The 20857-nt window shown below is 33.1% G+C and overlaps 1 protein-coding gene across 3 annotated transcripts in view; it reads right to left on the bottom strand.

Annotated features, from left to right (window-relative positions):
* The window catches only part of Stk31 (serine/threonine kinase 31), a 63447-nt gene that overhangs the window by 31481 nt on the left and 11109 nt on the right, over nt 1-20857 (bottom strand). For all 3 annotated transcript variants that reach the window (XM_010628222.1, XM_010628223.1, XM_019208047.1), the window contains exons 7-12: nt 20327-20485; nt 16665-17023; nt 15367-15541; nt 13702-13817; nt 8762-8921; nt 6044-6166 (exon numbers count right to left, since the gene is read on the bottom strand). In XM_010628222.1, coding sequence (XP_010626524.1) covers nt 6044-6166; nt 8762-8921; nt 13702-13817; nt 15367-15541; nt 16665-17023; nt 20327-20485 — 1092 coding nt within the window. The remainder of the gene's footprint in view (nt 1-6043; nt 6167-8761; nt 8922-13701; nt 13818-15366; nt 15542-16664; nt 17024-20326; nt 20486-20857) is intronic.

The raw sequence follows: 20857 nt of genomic DNA, 5'->3' as shown, positions 1-20857 counted from the left end.
GACAGAAATTAATACAAGAACAATACAAAGGATCAATGAAAAACAGTTGATTCTTTAAAAAAGATAAACAAGATTGATAAACCCTTCACCAAATGGTGGGGGAGCAATTAGACTCAATAAATTTATAGAGAAAAAGGAATGTTAAAAGAGACACCACTGAAATCCAGCATGGAATTACTAAGGACTATTTTGAAAACTTACATACTAATAAAATGGAGGATCTAGAAGAAATTAAGCAATGAAACTGAAACAGTAATAAACCTCCCAACAAAGAAAACCTAAGGCACAAAGGTTCGGTGATGAATTTATACCTTTAAAGAAAAAAAAACACCAATGCTTCTCAAACTATTCAACATAGAAAGGGAAGGAACATTTTCAAACTCATTCTACAAAGCCAACATCACCCTGATACCAAAGCCACATAAGAATAAAACAAAAAAGAAAACAATAAACTAATATCCTTGATGAACACAGATGTAAAAATCCTTAGTAAAATACTTGAAAGCCAAATTCAACAATACATTAAAAAGTACATACACCATGACCAACTTAGTTTCATTCCAGGGATGCAAGTACGGTTCAACATACACATATCAATAAATATTATAATACATCATATAAATAGAAACAAGTATTAAAATTACATGAATGCCTCAATTAACACAGAAAAAAGCTTTCAACAAGATTCAACCACCTTTCATAATAAAAGCCTTGAAGAAACTACGTACACTGAAGGATTGTAACGTAATGTAGTAAAGGCCATATGCAACAACCTCATAACCAACATCATTCTGAATGGAGAAAAACTGAAAGCATTTCCTCTAAAATCTTCCTCAATACAATTCTTGAAATTTTAGCTATAGAAATAATCAAGAGAAAGAAATAAAAGGGATACAAATAGAAAAAAGTCAAATTATCTTTGTTTGTACATAAGAACCTATACTTAGAAAACCCTAATGATTCCAGAAAAGAGATGTTTACAGCTAATAAATTCAGCAAAGTAGCAGAATATAAAATTAACATTAAAAGACTGATAACTTTTCTATACACCAATAATAACCCCCTAAGGAATATATAGTGGACCTTTGAGTTATGACCAGCTTCATATATGAACTTAGGTTATAACTGGGATTTTAGTTTTAACCAAGACCAGTCTTACAATCCAAATGCCAGCTACTTGTACAGTTATAAACAAAGATTCATGATGCCAGAAAACTGTATATAAGCATAAATAAGCATCATTTGCATGTGTTTATGGATGTGGTTTTGGTCAGTGCTTAATATAATTGCTACGATTACTGCTACCAAAATGGCCCTTAAAAAGCTAGAAAAGCAGCTAAGGAAGGAAAGCAATCACAAAAGAAGGAGGAAATTGTGAAGATAAATGAGTAGCACACATGTGACTGATCTTGCTAATACATGCAGCATGTCAAAATCCACTATCTTGACAATCTTACAGAGAAAAAATGTGTATAAGGAAGCTAGTGTTGCTAAAGGAGTTATTCAAATTAGTAAGTCAATCAGTAGTGTTAGATGATGTAGAAAGGCTATTAGTGGGATAAAAAGGCAGATAGCAGGTTACAGCCTGAGTCTATAATTTGTGAAAAAACTAGGGCTATAAATGCAGATCACATAAAGAAAAATCCATCAACAAGCAATAATGGTGAAACAGTTCAGTGCCAATAAGAGGTGGATGCACAATTTTAAAGCAAAAACTACAGTTCATAGTACGACTACACATGGTGAAGCAGCCACTGCTGACAAAAGGGCTGCTTAAAATTACACCACTTTGACAGGGTGACACAGAGTAATGGCTTTTGCTCTCATTAAGTTTTCAACTGTGATGAAACTAGCCTTTTCTGGAAGAAAATGCCCAGGGGAACATACATCACCCAGGAAGAGAAGAAAATGCCAACCCACAAGCCTATGAAGGACAAGCTAACCTTATTGCTATGTTCCAATGGGAGTGGTGACCTCAAGATAAAACCTCTCTGTTTATCACCTGAGACCCCTGGAGTGTTCAGAAAACAAAGTTGAAGAATAGGCTAGAGGTTATATGGAAATTTAATGCAAAAGCCTGGATAACAAGAATACATCCTGAGTGGATCAGGGAGGCTTTCTATCCTACCGTTAGGAAATATCTAGAGGACAAAGGTTTACCACTCAAGGCTCTCCTTATCGTGGACAATGCTCCTGATCACCCATGAGATTTGGAAAAAGAATTGGCTGAAGAATTCCGATGGCTTTCAGTCAAGTTCCCCCCACCTAATACAACTCCTCTACTGCAACCTATGGACCAGCAGAAGGTTAGTTAATTTTAAGAAGCTATTCACCAAGGAACTGTTCCTGAAGTGCTTCCAGATGATCTCAGATACAGATTTAACCCTTAAAAAGTTCTGGAAGGAGCACTACAGAATCCTTTCCTGTATGGGGTTAAATGAAAAATCCTGGGCCAATGTCTCTCTAAGGACACTGAGATCTGCCTGGAAGAAAGTATGGCCTAAAAATTATACTGGAGAGAGGCTTTGAAGGCTATGTAGAAGAGCCTGAGCCTTCAATTGACTCTGTGGCTGATGACTTTGTCACTATGGAAAGGTCCACAGGCTTGCAAATAGACAGTGGTGATGTTGAGGAACTGGAGGAGGAACATTCACAAGAATTGTCTATGAAACTTCTGCAACTTCTAGCTGAGCAACAGAAAATGGCAGCTGAGAATCTTTCTGAAGAAGAGGGGGTATAGTGTATCAACAATCAGTGCAGAGTTCTTCTTCTGAAATAAAAGGAAATCCTGAAGAAATTGAGAGGTACAAACATTTGTAAAGACCACCCAGACAGAGAAAAGGCCAATCACTACATTTACTTCCTTAATGACAAGGTTATATCACACCACAGAACAGTATTAAAGAGAAGACAGAAACAGACAACCTTAGATTCATTTTTAGTTTTGAAAACATTGAAACCTAGTGAGCCAAAACCAGATCCTAGTGGGCTACAGACCCTTCCAAGGAAAGGACACCAGAGAGCCAAATTCCTGATGTTCTTATGGAAGGGAACTCTCCTTCCAAACAATAACCACCTTACATTTCATCCTCCCTTCCCACAGACCAAAGATGTCAATCTGAATGATGAATACAACAAGAAACTGTTGTTTCTGGTAAAACTAGGCAAATTTTATAACTTTTTGGTGAATATGCTAGGGAAATTATTGGTGTTTCTGGTAAATCACACACATTATATAACCATTTCATATTATGAAAAGGTTAAATGGTGCTTTGGGAGATTCGGAATTTATTATGGGTATTTTATTATTTCTTATGGGAAAAATAGCCTTGACTTAAAACCAACTTAAGTTACAACCAGCCCTCATGACCAAATTGAATTTGTAAGGGTCCATTGTATGAAGAAAACAATTCCACTCACAACAGCTTCAAAAAAATAAATTCCTAGAGATCAATTAAACAAGGAAATGAAAGTTTTAGAATGAAAATTTCAGAACACTGAAAAAAATTGAAGTAAAGATAGAGAGACCATGAGAGGTCATGTTCATGGATTAGCAGAATATAGTATTGTTAAAATGGCTATATTACCAAAACCCATCTAGAGATTCAATGCAATCACTATCAGAATATCAATGATACTCACGGAACTAGAAAAAAACAATACTAAAATCCACATGGAAGCACAAAAGACTCATAATAGCCAAATTAATCCTGAGCAAAAAGAGCAAGGCTAAAGGTATCACAATACCTGGTTTCAAAATGTATTCTAAAATTGCTTCTCAGCCTTTTGGCTAAGATCAAGTGTAGCAAAATATACTATAAAGTCATAGTAACAGAAACAGCATGGTACTGGCCCAAAAACTGACAGACCAATGGAATAGAATAGAGGACATAGAAACAAACCCTTACAATTATAGTCATCTGATTCTTGACAAATCAGCCAAAAAATACACTGGAGAAAAGACATCCTCCTTAACAAATGGTCCTGGGAAAACACTTGTAGAAGACTCAAACTAAGGGTGAAAGGACGGCAGGGACATGAGGAAAAAAAATGGGAACCAAGATTTGTCATGTAAAGGTACAAGATCCCCATGATGAATGTAACTGTACTGTATACTTAAAAAGTAACAATAAACTCAATGAAAAAAAGGGAAGAAAAAAATTTAGCTAATAAATAAATAAAAAGACTGAAACTAGATCCTCATCCCTCACCCTTCACCTCAAAATGGATCAAAAAACTATGTGTAAACCTGAAACTGAAAATATTAAAAGAAAACAGCAGAAATTGCCACAGGCACAACAATTTGTCAAACAGAACTTTGACAGCACAGGAAATAATCTTATGAAATCAATAAATGGGACTAATCAAATTTAAAAGTTTTTGAACAGCAAGAGAAGCCAACAGTGAAGAGACAGCTGATGGAATGGGAGAAAATCTTTGCTAGCTACTCTTCCAACACAGGATTAATATCCTCAACATATAAAACAATGAAAAGACCCAATCAATAAATGGGCAAATGAACACACACACACACACACACACACACACACACACACACACACACAGAGAATGAAATATTCAGCCATAAAGAGCAAAAGCATCACTTGCAAGAAAGCAGATGGAACTGGAGACTATCATATTAAGTGAAATAAGACGCATTCACAAAAGTAAAACCACATTTTCTCTCATGAGAAATTTAGAAAAAAATTTTGAAGACATAATATGAAAGTAGAAGGAAGACTATTACAGAGGAGGAAGCAAATCAAGGGGGAAAGAAAGGTGTAACAAAGGGAAAGGATTAAAATATGTTATATTCTGGTACAAGTATGACATGAAATCTAACTAATATGAATTAATAACAAAAAAGAGATTAATTGGTTATAGGTCTTCAACTCAAGTTCATCAACATCTATTGAGAAAAAAATAACCTTTAGCTGATAACAAAAAGTTGTATTGTACAAAGGTAATTTCTTACTGAACTATTAACCTTTTATATTCAAGCTTTATTTTACCATTCTGAAGAACATCATTTATACAATTACATTTAAGAAAATGTTTCAAACTAGGGTTTCAATGGCTCCTGAACCATCATCAAAAGTGTTGTGTTATCTTCACCCAGAGCAAAATAAAAGAGGAACCTCTGGAGATAACAATAAAAGGATTAGAAGAGATAAATAAAAGGGTTGTTGTTCCAAATTTTACTACCAAAGAGAAAGCAGAGTACTAACAGATAAATGAGAACTGAAAGAGTTCAAGAGAGCTGCCAGAGAGATATCAATATATAAAAACTGATAGCATTCTTTCATCAAGTTATGAAAAGGAGCTGGCCATGTAGCTTAGAAATAGAATGCTTGTCTAACATGTGTAAGGCCCCACCCAGTTCTGATTAAAAATAAAAAAAGTAACTGAAAAATGGAAAGTAGCATTCACAAAACAAAAATATAAATATCTAGAAACTAAATGAGAAAATGTATGAAGACATGTGAAGAAAAATTTTAAGCAATATTACATACAGGGCAAAAACAGATCTAAGAAAGTAGAGAGAAATAGCACATTAACAGGAAGAACAACTTAACAGTGTCATGCTTATCCACCCCAAATTAAAGTCATTGCAGAGCTGACAAGACAGGGTAGAAATAAAAATAACACCATAACACCAGTAGCTATTGTACTCTAACCCCTGCTCAGATGAGGGGAAGAACTTCCCTACTTGTAGAGCCAATTCTAATATAACGCTCTCGTAGAAAGCAACAGGCAACAAGGCCATTTATGCCTACTAATGTTCTTACCTCATAAGTTTCCCTAATGAAAGCTACTCCAATAAGCCTGGAGTCTGGCATTTACCGTTTGCAAAACAGATACACACTATACATAAACATTAAATATATTAATAAAAACTTTTAATTCCATCAAAAAACTAGAATTTAGCAAGAAAATATTTATGCATACTCAGTACTACCTGAAATCTAAAGATACATACTAATGTTACCTCTCAAAGGGTAAACATGACTTAATGCATACTGAATATGCTTTTAATTCCAACCTGTAATGTCTTCAAGCGTTTATTAAGTGGTAAATCATTTACTTCCAGAATAAAAATTTGTACTGCCATGTCTAGCTTCTGTTGCACTTCATTTCTTTTGGCAATCAAAATATTCCCTTCATTCTGGAGGAAAGAAAAAAGAATAACCACCGTTAATACATCAGGAGTTCTTCACACATTTACCCATATTTACAAAAAGGAGTGACTTCTAAATTTTAACATTCAACAAACACAGTAGTATAAATTTAGAACAAATATTTCTGTTGAGATCAAAATGACAAAGAACTTCCTTTCCTTTAATTAAAAATATTTAAATTCAACAATCCTGCCCTGCTAATTATTTTTTTCCTATTTCTACAATAAACTTTTGAAGAAAATTATACGTTTCTATTATTATACACTGCCTTCCTCCTATACCCATTCCATCAAGTCATCTACTCTTCTTTCTTCAATTCATCCAAGGTGTTGCATATGAAAATACATGTATAAAAAATATCCAAAAATCCTATGCAATATCTCTACTATTCTATTCACCATACTATATTGAAACTACCAGTATACCCATCCCATAGCTTCAGAAAAACAGAAAAGATCATGTCATTAAAAATTTGTCATTAAAAATGTAAAAAGAAATAAAATGAAAATTTAATTTGAATGGTGATTATGATTGTGTCAGACTATTCAATGAATTCTTTTTTCCTAGTGTTGGGGATTGAACCCAGGACTTCACCTGTACTAGACAAGTACTGTACTACTGAGCTATCCTCAGCCCTTTTTAGTTTTTGAGACAGGTTTTTATTTTAAGACTAAATTGCCCAGGCTGGCCTTGAACTTGTGAGCCTCCTTCCTCAGTCTCCATAATATCTGGAATTATAGGCACAAGCCACTTCATCAACTCTATCAAATGAACTCTTGTCTTAAAACAGCAGTGGTAGAAACAAATACATGCTTTTTTTTTTTAAGTCACACTTATACTAATGAAATACCAAGTCCTACAGCTACATTAAGCCTCTCTCTGTCCTATGCTCAGATTACAAAATCAAGACCATAAAAAGCACTTATTTTTATCTTTTTATCTTAGTACATAAAAATACATTAAGAAGCATTTTAATATTGATCTGTGGTTTAAATGGAAAGAAAGTATAATCTGCAGATTCCAGGGTTCAAATTCCATATTAACATTTAGAACTATACGTTCTTGAGCAATTTCCTTAGCGCTTCTAAGCCTGTTTCCTCATGAAAGAAAAGCACAAAAGCCTGTTTTAAAGTTAGTATAAGAGGGCCAGGGATTTAGCTCAGTGGTTCTGCCACTTGCCTTGCAAGTGCAAGGACTTGAGTTTGATCCCCAGCACAAAAAAAAAAAAAAACAGTGTAAGACAAAGTTTTGAAAGTATCCATAACATTGCCATGTTTCACAAAGATTCAAAAATGATTAATTCTATCATTTTTCACTTCCATAATAAAAGTGAGCAATTATCTAATACACAAAATAACCCAGTTCTAATTCCTTCTCCAAATTAAACATTCTTTGTATTTCTAAAAGCCTATTTTATCGCGATCACTCTTCTCATTCAACTGATCAATCTAGGCATGAATATGAAATAAGACTTTAAGAGTATGAACCACAGCCGGGCATGGTAGTGCACGCCTGTAATCCTAGCACTCGGGAGGCTGAGACAGGAGGATCACTGTGAGTTGAAGACCAGACTGGGCTACAAAGTGAGTTCCAGCTGTTTCAACTACATAGTGAAACCCTGTCAAAAAAAAAAAAAAAAAAAAAGTATGAACCACAGAAGGAGAAACCACCAGTATTTAAGGCGAGAAAATGTAAACACATAAAGAGAGCTACAGAAAGATATGACAGTGTGGGAAATATCTTTACAAGGAAAACAAGGAGTTCTGTTCAGCTCAATATAATAAACTATAGAAAACAACAAAAGGGAGTAACTATACTTGTATCTAAACTAACAAAGAATTCATTTATACCCCTCACCACACAAACAGCTAAGCTACCTCTCAACACTAGATGGCTTAGATAGTATTTACAAGTACATGACCAAGTTTGATCCCCAGTACCATAGATAGATAGATAGATAGATAGATAGATAGATAGATAGATAGAGTGAATGAAAGTACATGAGAGTCCAATATTGCAACAAAACACATCACTCAAACTAAAAGTTAAAGATTCACATTAGCAGGTTTGGCAGCCACCCTCACTCACAGGCATCATACAAGCCCATCAAAAGTCTGCATTTCTTAGAGTAATCCCCTAAGTTTAGCTTTCAGAGCCCCTCAAGAGGACATCTACAAGAATCCCCATCAAAAATTTGTAGCTTATGGGTCATCCCAGTCCACATACAATTCACAAATCAGATTTACACTGTGAACAATCTTACTTAGTAACATGCTTGAAATACTTTATCAGATTTCCAATGGAATTGAGTTAATCAAAGATCAAATAGCACACAAGGAAAGATTTAGTTAACCATTTATCCACAATCACCAATTATATATATATCACACCTTTCTTCAAGGTAATATTTTATAGTATGTTAACAATTTGTATGCAAATAAAGTACACATATAAATGCAAATAAAGCATTTATTTGATGCAAATAAACTACTGTTACAGAATCAGCAGTCCCTCTGCTTTTTCAATACTATTTCTTTATGGTCAACAGATAAAAAACTTAATAGAGAAAATTCTCAACCCACCATATTATCACATGTTTGGATCTCCTCCTGAGCCAGCTTGTATTGTGCCCAAATTTTCTCTAACTCATTCAAAGAAGCTAGAGTAGTAATGCATCCTTCATCCAATATTTTAATAGCATCTGAAAGGTCATTCCCAAAACGAACATTGATGTTGACATGTCTATTTTTTTTAAAAAAATCAAAAAATTAGAAAGCTGGTATGAGAAAAACTTATACATATGGTAGTCGCCTAAAAGTTACTATTTGCAGTACAAGTTATGAAGAGGTACTTTTCAAAACTTTTCATAAAATTGTATGTAACTGTTAACATGCTCCCACTACTTGAACACTGGTGGTACATGCAAGACTGTCCCACTGGGCAGCTTGATGAATGGATCTAATTGCTTTTATTGGAGTTTTTACTAAAAAATTAGTAAGTCTATAAATAAACCAAATCTGATTAGTTACTTGAATCTAAATAATTACTGCCCAAATAACATTAATACAATTGATACCAACTAAAGTATTACAATAATCACATTTCATTAAATTTTTAAAAATTTGTGAATTTCTTTAAAACATTTTATATATAACAGCTGATTTGTATGGTGTGCACAAAACATCATGTGTTTGGCTCTTTTTTTTTTTGCAGTCACAGCAGCACCCACTTTTTTTTTGTTTTTACTAACACATATTTGCCATACATAATCATCACATTCATAATAGGGAATTTGTACCTGTATATACATGTCTTCTTTTTTCTAATTCCCCTTCCTCTTTCCCTCCCCATTTACAAAAGCTTTGTTTCCATTTTTTTTTTCTCAATCTCTTTTGCCTTCCCTCTTACTTCTTCCTTGATTCCCCTCCCATTTGCACATGTTCTTCTCACTTCCTAGTATCTGTCCACCATTTTGCTCCTTAAATATTTACCCTTTGGGTTTCTCACTCAAGAGAAACAATGTAATATTTAAGCTTGTGTGCCAGATTTCACTTCAAATGATGGTCTCAAGATGCATCCATTTACCTAAAAATGACCTGAATTTATCCTTCTTATGACAGAGTAGTATTCCACTGTATGCTAATACCATATTTTCTTTATCCATTCATCTACTAATAGGCATACGAGCTGTTTCCAAGATTTAGCTATTATAAATTGGCATCACCCACTTTTTCAGATTATTTTCAGTAACATTCCCTACTTTGCATACATTTCTCACCAATCCTAAATAAGCTTCTATAAAATGAAGATTTTTCAAATAATTTGTGCCTGTAGCACTTCATCACAGGTTCAGTTTATCGATAATTCTCTAAATTTTAGAGAATTGGAAATCTTATGAGCACCTCACTGCTGGTGTACATAATACTCATTATTTACAACTACTGTACCACAAATTAGCTGTACTGTAATTTTTCATACTATTTTAATGTTTTCCTTAAGCAACTGTAATATGATGACATCTGGTAGGCTAATTCCATGCCTTTCTGTGCATTACTGTAATCAAAGGCAAGATGAAGTTTTGTTCCAGGCTTTCCTTCAATACTGCAATGTAGACATAAGATTTTTATGTCATTAACATACAAACAGTTCTTCCATCAGCCATCTAACAAATTTTACATAACAATTTTCAAAGTTTATGAATTTGCTGCATTTCCATTTTGGTTTTGTACTGGTAAAAATTTTCCATTTGGCTGGACTGTGGTGAAAAATACATTTCTTTTTGTAAAAGTTCTTGTGCTAGTCAGGCACAGTGGTGCACATAGTGGTGCTGTAATCCCAGCACTCAGAAGGCTAAGACAGGAGGACTGCCACGAGTTCAAGGCTAACCTGGGCTATACAGTGAGTTCAAGGCTAAATGAAGCGGGGAGAGGGTGAAGGGAGGAAGAAAAGTTGGTCGTTGTGCTAAGGGTATACTCGAATAATAACTATTCATATAATGCGCAGTGTTCAAATAATAAGCCATTCATTAATTTCAAAACATTATCATAAGAATGCCTATGCGTTCGAGACCAGCCTGGGCTACATAGTGAGTTCCAGGTCAGTCTCAACTATATAGTGAGACCCTGTCTCAAAAAACCAAAAGAACACAAAAAACAAAACAAAACAAAACAAAAAGCCAGGCGTGGTGGCACACGCCTGTAATCCCAGCACTAGGGAGACTGAGGCAGGAGGATTGCTCTGCGTTCAAGACCAGCCTGGGCTACATAGTGAGTTCCAGGTCAGTCTCAACTATATAGTGAGACCCTGTCTCAAAAAAACAACAAAAAAAAAATACAACAAAGAATGCCTATGCATCAAAGGGTTTTCTGTTTTTCTGTCACGTACATCTGAATCATAGATGTAATCATATGGCAAACTTAATTTATATAATTTTATCCTTTACTTGTACCATTTTCCTTTGATGTACTAGCAAAAACGCAGACATCCTCACTGAAAGATCATACTTTCACCTATTACTATCATTTTTCCAGGATTTACTTCATTTATTCAAGGGGTCCTCAGTTTCTGCATGTGGTATTGTCAGAAAAAATGTACAGTTCAAAATAACCAAAAATTAATCACATAACATAGCATTCTTTCCATGTCCCTGGGATACATATTATTTTCAGACCAATAAAATCTAGTATCTGGTAATGGTACTACCACCATAATCAATAATATACCCTACAAAAAAATTTTCATCTTGCTAACTACAGGTTCCCAACATTGCTGATGTTTTCTTCTTTTTGCACTTAAGCTTCAAATAGATACACCTATTTGTTTCAACAATAATTTTGAGTATATTATAGATATAAATAATTTACACAACGCAAAAGGTTCATTGTAGTGAATATTTCTGATTAGAAATTCCACATTCTGAAGTTCTGTGTGTTTATGGTTTATTGTGCTTTTTCTATTATTAGCTGCCATTCTTCCTCTTTATCTTCTATGTTCACATCCAAATCCATACTATGTTCACTGAGTGTACTGGCCATAAGATTCATTCAACTAACGCTAATACATCTTCATCTGAAGAGTAATAGAAAGATCCTGACCTTTTCCTCTGATGAGATATAATTATAGATTCATCCACTCTGTGTTTGACACTCTAATGAGAAAAAATTTTACAAAATTGAAATACTCTTAAAATTGAAAAATCAATAGATTATAACACACATATATGTAAACTAAAATCATATATTATTTACAAAAGAAAACCTCAAATGAAGATGAGAATCACTAAGGAACAACAAAGGAATAATAAAGAAAAATTTACCACTGAACTTAATAACCTAGTTGTAAAATAACAATGACTGTTTTCCTTTGAGCATCTTATATTAACAAAAGAGCATAAACAGGTTAGCTATACATCAGTTACCCAGTAGCCAGACATACAAATTACAGCCCCATTGTGAACTTATTAATACAAACTTTTAATTAAAAATGTAAAAAAATACATTTTTAAAACTTTATATAAAGACAACTTTAAAGTCTGAAGAATTTAAAATGATACCAAATGAGCCTTCAACCTCTAGCCTACAATCAGATTTATAAATACTTCTCTAAAAATTTTATACACAGCCAGTTTTGTTAATAAGACAGGAACAAAGTTCGTGTGCATTTCTGAATTTAATCAAAAAAGGAAGAGCAGTTAAAAGGTTCATTCATATTATTATTTGCAGCTTGCAAGTAAACTGCCACCATTTCAGCAGCACATTGTTTCCTCATACATGGATTAAAATATATTGTTATTTTGGATCTGGGCCCAGCAGCACATGCCTTTAATCCTAGCTACACAAAAGGCTGAGATAAGATGATCACAAGTTTGAGGCCAGCCTGAGGAACTTAGTGATACTCCCATCTCAAAATAAAAAGTGCTGGGAATACAGCTTAGTGGTAGAATAAAATTATAAAAAATATACAATATATGTGTATAATGTAACCATGGTAATACATGTATATAAACATAAGTACTGTATATATGTGCATTTTGGCCTAAAGTCTGTCTCACAGCATTGCCAGTATAGTCCTTGATTACTGGTAGTATATCAAAAGTTAATTACACCACAGAGGCACCAAATTACTCAAACTCTTGAAAGACTTACAAACCACATAAATATACAATATATGTGTATAATGTAACCATGGTAATACATGTATATAAACATAAGTACTGTATATATGTGCATTTTGGCCTAAAGTCTGTCTCACAGCATTGCCAGTATAGTCCTTGATTACTGGTAGTATATCAAAAGTTAATTACACCACAGAGGCACCAAATTACTCAAACTCTTGAAAGACTTACAAACCACATACCAACTGACAGATTTGTACTGGAAAATACAATCTGCACTGGGAAGAAAAAAACAACATGCAATATCTCAATGTTTCAAAATGCATGAGAAAATCAATTACTGGTTTTAAGTCCATTATACACCATGAAAAGGGAATCAGATTATTCCAACAATTATATTATCCATAATTTGAGTGACAAATTTTCCCTAATAAAGCAACCCTCTACTCAGATAAAATACCTACAAATTGTTTATCAAATATAGACCTTGAGAAACATTTCATAAGACTTGTTAACTAATCTCTTACGACTCTATGAAGATCACTTTGCAAATAAATATTTTTTCTTTAGACAGAGTACAATCAATTTACTGAAACTTTTAGTTTCAGTATACTGAAAACTGCCCCCAACAAAGTAACTGGATATGGTAGTTTCCCATCAAACTACCACTTAGAAGTTGTTTTGATTTTTTTTAAATTGCACTCAAAGATGACCTTAAGAGACAATATCTCCAAATATTGACAACAGAACTCTGACAAAAATTATGCAATTAATTTCAGGAATAATTATCTTTAGTTTCTCATAAAAATACAAAGATTAAATTTCAAAGTAGTAATAAGTGGTTATACAATTTAATGAACTAAGTGTCAATTTTTTAATTATCCTTCTCAAAAATATGCTCTTACATACCTAATTTCTTTCAGTATTTCTACTTTAGTGGCCAGATTTTTCATCCTAGTACCTACATGAGTCTTCAGACTACTTTCTAAATGTTTGGTTAAATTCATAGTAGCTTCTTTCTCTTGCTAAAACAAGGAAAAAACAAATTTTAGTAAGACCCAAATAATAAACTATACCTGTTATTTAAATGATTTTAAGCATAATTAATAAAATTTTAAAGATTATAAAATGTTAAGTGTCAGTAATGGGGGAATGAATACAAATAAAATATACTGTACACATTCAAACCCTCCCAAAATAATACAAAATAGGTACTACAGGGCAAGGGGAATAAAAAACAAGTATGAATCTGATCAAAGTATGTTAAGTGCATGTATAAATCTGGCAAAATGAAACCCATAATCTATATATCCAATGAAAACAGAGTGAAAAAAAATGTTAGTCTCAGAACTGAACTGAATTGTTAAAACAAGGTCCCAGGCAAGTGGCAAAGAATTGGAAAATTGATGTGTAGTGTCAGAAAAAAACATACATTTGAAAACCGCACAAGGACGAATGTACGACAGTGATACAGCACTTGCCTAGCATGCACAAGACCCTGTGTTCAATCTTCAGTGCCCCAACACCCAAAAAAAACAAAGAAAACACACACTATTCTTGAAGTGGGGAAAAAAAACTGAACCTAACTGAACAAGTCTTGACACCTAACTATCATAAAAGAAAACAAATGAAGATAAAGAAAACAAGCATGAAGATTAAGCAATTTAAGAGATATATCAACCAAAACACAATGTATGAGCCTAACTGGGATCACAATTGGAAGAAATCAGTTGTAAAAGGGTTTCTGTATAGCTATGTGGGAAATCTGAACATTACCTGGATGTTAAATGCCATTAAGGAATTACTGCTTAATTTCAGTATGTATCTTATGATATGTATATCATGGGTTTGGTTTGGGGGATTTTTTTTTTTGTTCATGTGGAGTGGGGGTACTTGAAATTAAAACCAGACCACGCACTCTGCAACTGAGCTACAATAGCCCCTGCTTGTAATTTTTTTATAAAGTTCTTTTCTACTGGCTATAGCTACATTTTGAAGAATATGAAATATTATGAATAGGATTTGTTTTAAAATAATCTATGAAGTACTGATTTAAGAAAAGACTGCCAAACCCAACACTGTAAAAACTGATGATGAGTACATGAAGATAAATTGTTCAATTCTCTCTCCTGAAATGTTTGAAAATTTTCTTAGTGAAAAATCTTTCAGAAGAACATAAAATAAAATGTAAATGAAAAATAATTAAATGTCAATGAAATCCAAAAATTATTAGTTTGAAGTATAAGAAAAAAATTCATCTGTAAATAAATATAAGGAAAGAAAAAATAGGAGGAAAGGCAAAGAAAAGGGGAAAAAATTGACCAGAAGAGCAAATTAGTATGCAAATTTCCCTGTTGAATATTCTTTACTTTAAGCCAGTGATGGCAAATCTTTTAAAGAACAAGAACTCAAACTGCAATCCAAAAACCACTTATTTATCCCAAAGTGCCAGCACAGCAATTAAACCTGAATACTGAGGTTTTAGTTTAGAAAAACTCATACATTATCATCTCGTCTTAAAGGACAACACTCACGCCACAGGTTCAGCACCATTGCCTTATTCTTTGATCATACCTGCAGTGCCTGAGCAGTCTGTTCTACTTGCAATTCTAATGCCTTGTAACTTTCAAGGAGACTCTCTTTCTCTGCTTTAAGCTTTTCATTTTCTTCAATCAGTTTCTGGTCCTGTTTAATTTTTGCCAGGCTGACATTAGACCCTAAATTAAAGGGACCAACAGCCAAATTTTCCCTATTAAAAATAAATTTTTTTAAAAAAACACTGTATAAGACTGACAGAATTCACAAATCAAAATTATCTTAGGCTTTTTATACCACTTTATACTACATCTTACAAGTTAATATTGGAAACTAAAATCTTTACCTAATTCAATATTTTAAATATTATTTAATGTAATGTAAACTGTCTTATAACTGAATTACACTTCAAAAATAATGTTTCTAATTCTCCTATATACCAAATTCCCCATGGTACTACCTACTCCAGAGAACAAGATAAAAAACATTTCTGCATCAGTTTATTCCAATCCCTCCCCACCATCATCCCCATTCTATTTGACAGCTTAGTTCCTAAAGCACTGGTAAGATCTCATAAAACAACTATATTATCCAAGATATGGAATCATGGCTTGGATCACAATACACAATACTGTATATATAAATAAATGTGACTTTTCCTTCAAGTTGGTAATTCAAAATTATCTGAAAAGGGAAGTCTTAAAGAAAGTATACATTCCTGAGGTGACAGATGTGCCAATTCCCCTGATCTCATCATCACATATTGTACACATGTATGAATGTCACATGGTATGCCATAAATATGTTCAATTATTGTCAATTGCAAATAAAAAGATTTGTTTAAAGTTGAACTCCTTTGGAATAATAAAATTCCATCACAACAAGTGGAATGGCAAGATCAAAGAACCTTTCTTTTGTTAAAAAAGAAAAGGTCAAAAATATTCACAGCCAAAAGAAAATAATTTTTTCTTTGGTGCTAGGGATTTAAGCCAGAGAATCATATGTGCTAAGCATATGCTCTACCACTGAGCTAGATTCCCAACCTCCAATATGATATGAAATTCTGGCTGTTGTCGGAATAATTCACATTTAGAGATAGATTTTCATTTTTTTATAAATGTATTCAAAAATTTCAGAAATGATTTTTCTTTCAAACTCCTTTGTTAATGAAAATATTCCTGCCAAGGCAAAGGAACACACTTGAAAAACCTTTACTAGTATCATCCATCAAAATCAAGGTATAATATTCCAAAAGCATAAGTAAGCATCCCCTTCTACAAGGGCCACTACCATATATTTGAAAAGTGTTAAAACTAAAAACCCCATCACACTCTTACTTTGAAAACGTCACATGATTCCCTGAATCATTTTCATTCTTCAGGTTAGGATTCAGCTTCCCACTTAAGCGCCCCTTTGGCCTACTGAAGTTTGACTGGTTTGATCTGTGACCCCACAAGGGAATGGGATTCTTGAGGTTCCTGAGAGCAAGCTGACTAGAATCTGATTTTTTTTCTTCACAGATGTTAGTGCTAGAAGTGAGTTGATATTTTTCTGCAAATCCTTTCTTAGCCATCTCTTCTCCTATATCCACACTGTCATACTCAGCCTGAGCAATAATTGTTCCATCTTGATTGGTTGCTTTAATTTTCATTTTTATTTCCTTTTCAAAAATCAAGCTACCCAAAAAGGTTCTGCCCTAAGAGAGATAGGAAAGAAAACATAAACCAGCTATTTCAACATGTTTTTCTTTTCACTAATTTTATTTCTACCCATTGTCCAAGCATTATATTTCACTATTCTAAAATATGTAAGTGATCCTTCATTATTGTTGTCTACATGCAAATATACTTGTACATGAATATTCCAATTACACTTGTTAAAATCTTCCTTTCCAGAAGTAGTTAATAATCACAGAGGCAGCCATATTTACAAACTTGTAAATGTATACTAATTATATATCCTAGAACAATATTTTTAATCCAATAGATTGTGCTGACTATTCTTGTTCCAATTAAATATAATGACATTCTGTACTACAATATATAAAAATTAATTTCTGATATCTAGAAATGCTACTGAATTTCCACAAAACTGAAAAAGTTTGTTTAAGGCAAGCAACAAAAATAACAATGCAGATTACACTTGGGAGTTTTACACTATACTTTGCTATACATAGAACAGCATATATTCTTTTGGAAATGTCATTTAACTTTTAACAGAAGAAAATTGCTTAATAAATCTTTAGAGATAGAAGCATATATATTTACTTTTTAAACACAATTAACAATTTAAAAGAGAATTTAACTTTCAAATAAATCCTGTCACTGGTTTAGAACACAGAGATGTCAACCATTAAAGAGATTAATGTCACTTTTTAAAGATATATTTTGTTGTTTTTCAAATTTCTAGATTGTATTCAAAAAATAAGAAAGCTTCATTTGCATACTACTTTATTCTACCAAATCTTGTACATGTATATTAGAAAACAGGCTAACGGGCTGCTCAACCCAAATTCCAGTCATTAGTTCTCATTCTCTGGATTCTACACATAAATGTTAAGTATGAAAGCATATATGAAATATTCAATCACTGCTTTATCTTCAGTGATTTGTAAACACCATTCTAAGTAGCAAATTCAACTATTCAGCCAGATGGCCATGAAAATTGTTAGTTTAAAAAATGTGTGTAAAAGGTATTTCACTGTCCAGGACACTCCCTTTAAGCATGGGAGTTTTTTGTTTTTACTGACTCCCATCCATTTATCCAGATTAGGCATAAAAATTAATAAAACACTTGTGTCTACCAAGACAGTCTTATCTCTACAGAACTCATCATCCTGTGAGGAAAGAAGAAATTACAACTCCATGCACCTTACACACAGAGTGACTAAAACAGATGCAGAGAGATGGGGTGGGTCAGCAAAGACCTCATATACGAGATCACAACCAAACCTTGAGCTAAGAACTAATGACAAAACATAGATATTCTAAACAGAGATATTAAAACATAACTTATTTTCCAGAAAAGTCTGCCAATTAAGTCTAACCAATCTTTTTACTGAGCTAAACATCCAAATACAAACATTTTCATTTAGTATCACCTCTAAACAATCTATGAAGCATATAAGAACATTCTCCACTGAAGTTTATACCTTCAGTTCCAAAACTAACTTTTTTTTAAAATGCTTTTTTCTCAATTCATGTTTGTCTCAATACAGATGTTTATCATCTTACTGTGAAAAATAGCAATGGAGCAAATTCTACCCCTGGCTCAGCATTAATTATCATTTGGGCTTTAAGTCATTTAATTGTTCTAAACCATAATTTCCTCTTCTATAAAATAAGATGAAAACACATAAATTCTAAGGACGATAAATTTAAGAACCTATGGTTCTGTTCTGGGCATTTTGCAGGAAATTTAAAACAAGCCTCTACCTTCTTCAATACATTCATTACAGAATAAACTAGATTTTCAACAAAAAATTTAGGTATACTTTTTCTTTTTTTTTTCTTTTTTGGTAGCAGGGATTGAACTCAGGACCTTGTGCTTGCAAACCAGGCGGTGGCACCACTGAGCTAAACCCCCAGCCCTAGGTATACTATTGATATACATCTGCACCTGCTTGGCAAGCACAAAGTCCTGAGTTCAATTCCCCAAACACCTACAATTTATAGAAGTCTAAAGTTTCAATTCTACATGCAGAATTTTTTTTTTCTTATTGGGTTTTTTTGGGGGTAAGTTGAGACAAGGTCTCACTATGTAGTTTAAACTGGTTTTGAACTCACTATGTAGCCCAGGCTGGCCTCGTAGCAATCCTCCTGCCTCAACTTCCTGAGTACTGGGATTTTGCAGGCATGCACTACCATGCCTGGCTAGAAATGTTTTACTATATAACTACAGAACAGACAAACTTAGAATTAAACACACCTACAACATTCTAAACACAAGAAACAAGGACCTTGGATTACAAACAATTTGTTTTATGACTTTGGGGAAGATGGCCACATTTGCATTTGTGTGGGGAAGATAGCCATGGTCATGGTTTATCATCCAATGTGGAGTTTGCAAATGGAAGCAAAATTTTTCTGTTTTTGTTTGTGAATCAAATTGTTTACAAACAGACGCATTTATGAACCAAAGTATTACTGTACAAGGTTTCAAAATTTCAATTACTCTTCCTTCTAATGATTAAATGTTTCACATAAACCATGTGAATTGCTAATAAAACTGCATATCTGAGTACTTCAAAATATAATATTTCTCACCAGTACTACCACTCACCAAAAGAACCATCGCTATTGGGTAACAGATTTAAAAGGAGGCAAGATGCTTGTAAGTCTACCCATGAAATTACCAAACGTCTTCCAAATGTTACTAAACTATAACTTAATGGAAATGAATACAAACTAGAATCTAGCAAAACACCATTGCCAATTACTGTAACAAATTGTATAATCCTCTGCAAAAATGATAAAATCTGATTAATTATAACTCCATTAATTTTAAATTTGTGGCATTTATGGCTAAGTTTAGATTAAAGATCATTTTTATTTAATAGTTTTACAAAAGCAAATGATAGCAGAGTAGCTATATTGATAATTTTCTCAATATAAGATACAATCATTTTAAACTTTTACACCAAAAGGAACTATTCATATTTTTAATGTATATACACACACACACATATACATTTCACACATCACTTGTATTTATTCATCAGGAATGTTTAGCTAGCAAAGATGATCACAAAGCTGATTTTGAATTATTTTGTTTTGTATGCTTGTGTTGCTACAGATAGAACCCAGGACCCTGCACATACCAGGCAAGTGTTCTACCACTGAGCTATTCCCCCAACTCTGAATTATTTTGTAATTCATATTTTTATTAATTTATACAAGATTTTATATTAGACAAAGTTAATGAGCTTTAACTATAAAATATTTGCATTTTTTAATTACAGTTTCTTCCTTAACAAGAACATTCAAAATCTGTTACTTGCCTGATCAAATTGAGTAACTTCTTGGCCAGAAGGAATCTGTAGTCCCCAAAGTCTGTATTTTTTGGCAATGCTAGAAAATTGCAGCTCCAAAGGAATTTCTACTATGTCAGATCGGTTTAGAATTTCGGTATTTCCATAGTCAACGTACCTCACCAAACACTACAAAAAAGTGGACAGAAATACTAATACTGCACTTAGATTAAATATCTCCAAAGAAACCACAATTTGCTGCTTCCTGTTAATTACCTAAAGTTGAGACAGTATTTTACCTAAAATTGACAAAATATTCAGAAACAGAGCTCTAGCAATAACCTCAAAAAAAAGAAAATCCATAAATAAATCAGTAAAGAATACATCAATAAAGAAATCAGTCATTTCTACATTTCTAAAGAAATATGCTATCATTTCTCACTTCATCATCTCTCTAAACCACTATTTTTAAAAAAATGTAAGTTTATTAAGCTTAGCCCTCTTATGCCTTCTAATATTAAAATCAATGAGCATTCTTTTTTTTTTTTTTTTTTTTTTTTT

Source organism: Fukomys damarensis, unplaced genomic scaffold (assembly GCF_012274545.1).
Source record: "Fukomys damarensis isolate Sample0158 unplaced genomic scaffold, DMR_v1.0_HiC HiC_scaffold_4, whole genome shotgun sequence".
Classification (NCBI taxonomy): domain Eukaryota; kingdom Metazoa; phylum Chordata; class Mammalia; order Rodentia; family Bathyergidae; genus Fukomys; species Fukomys damarensis.
The sequence above is the reverse complement of the archived record's forward strand: the minus strand, read 5'-3'. Positions and strand labels throughout refer to the sequence as shown.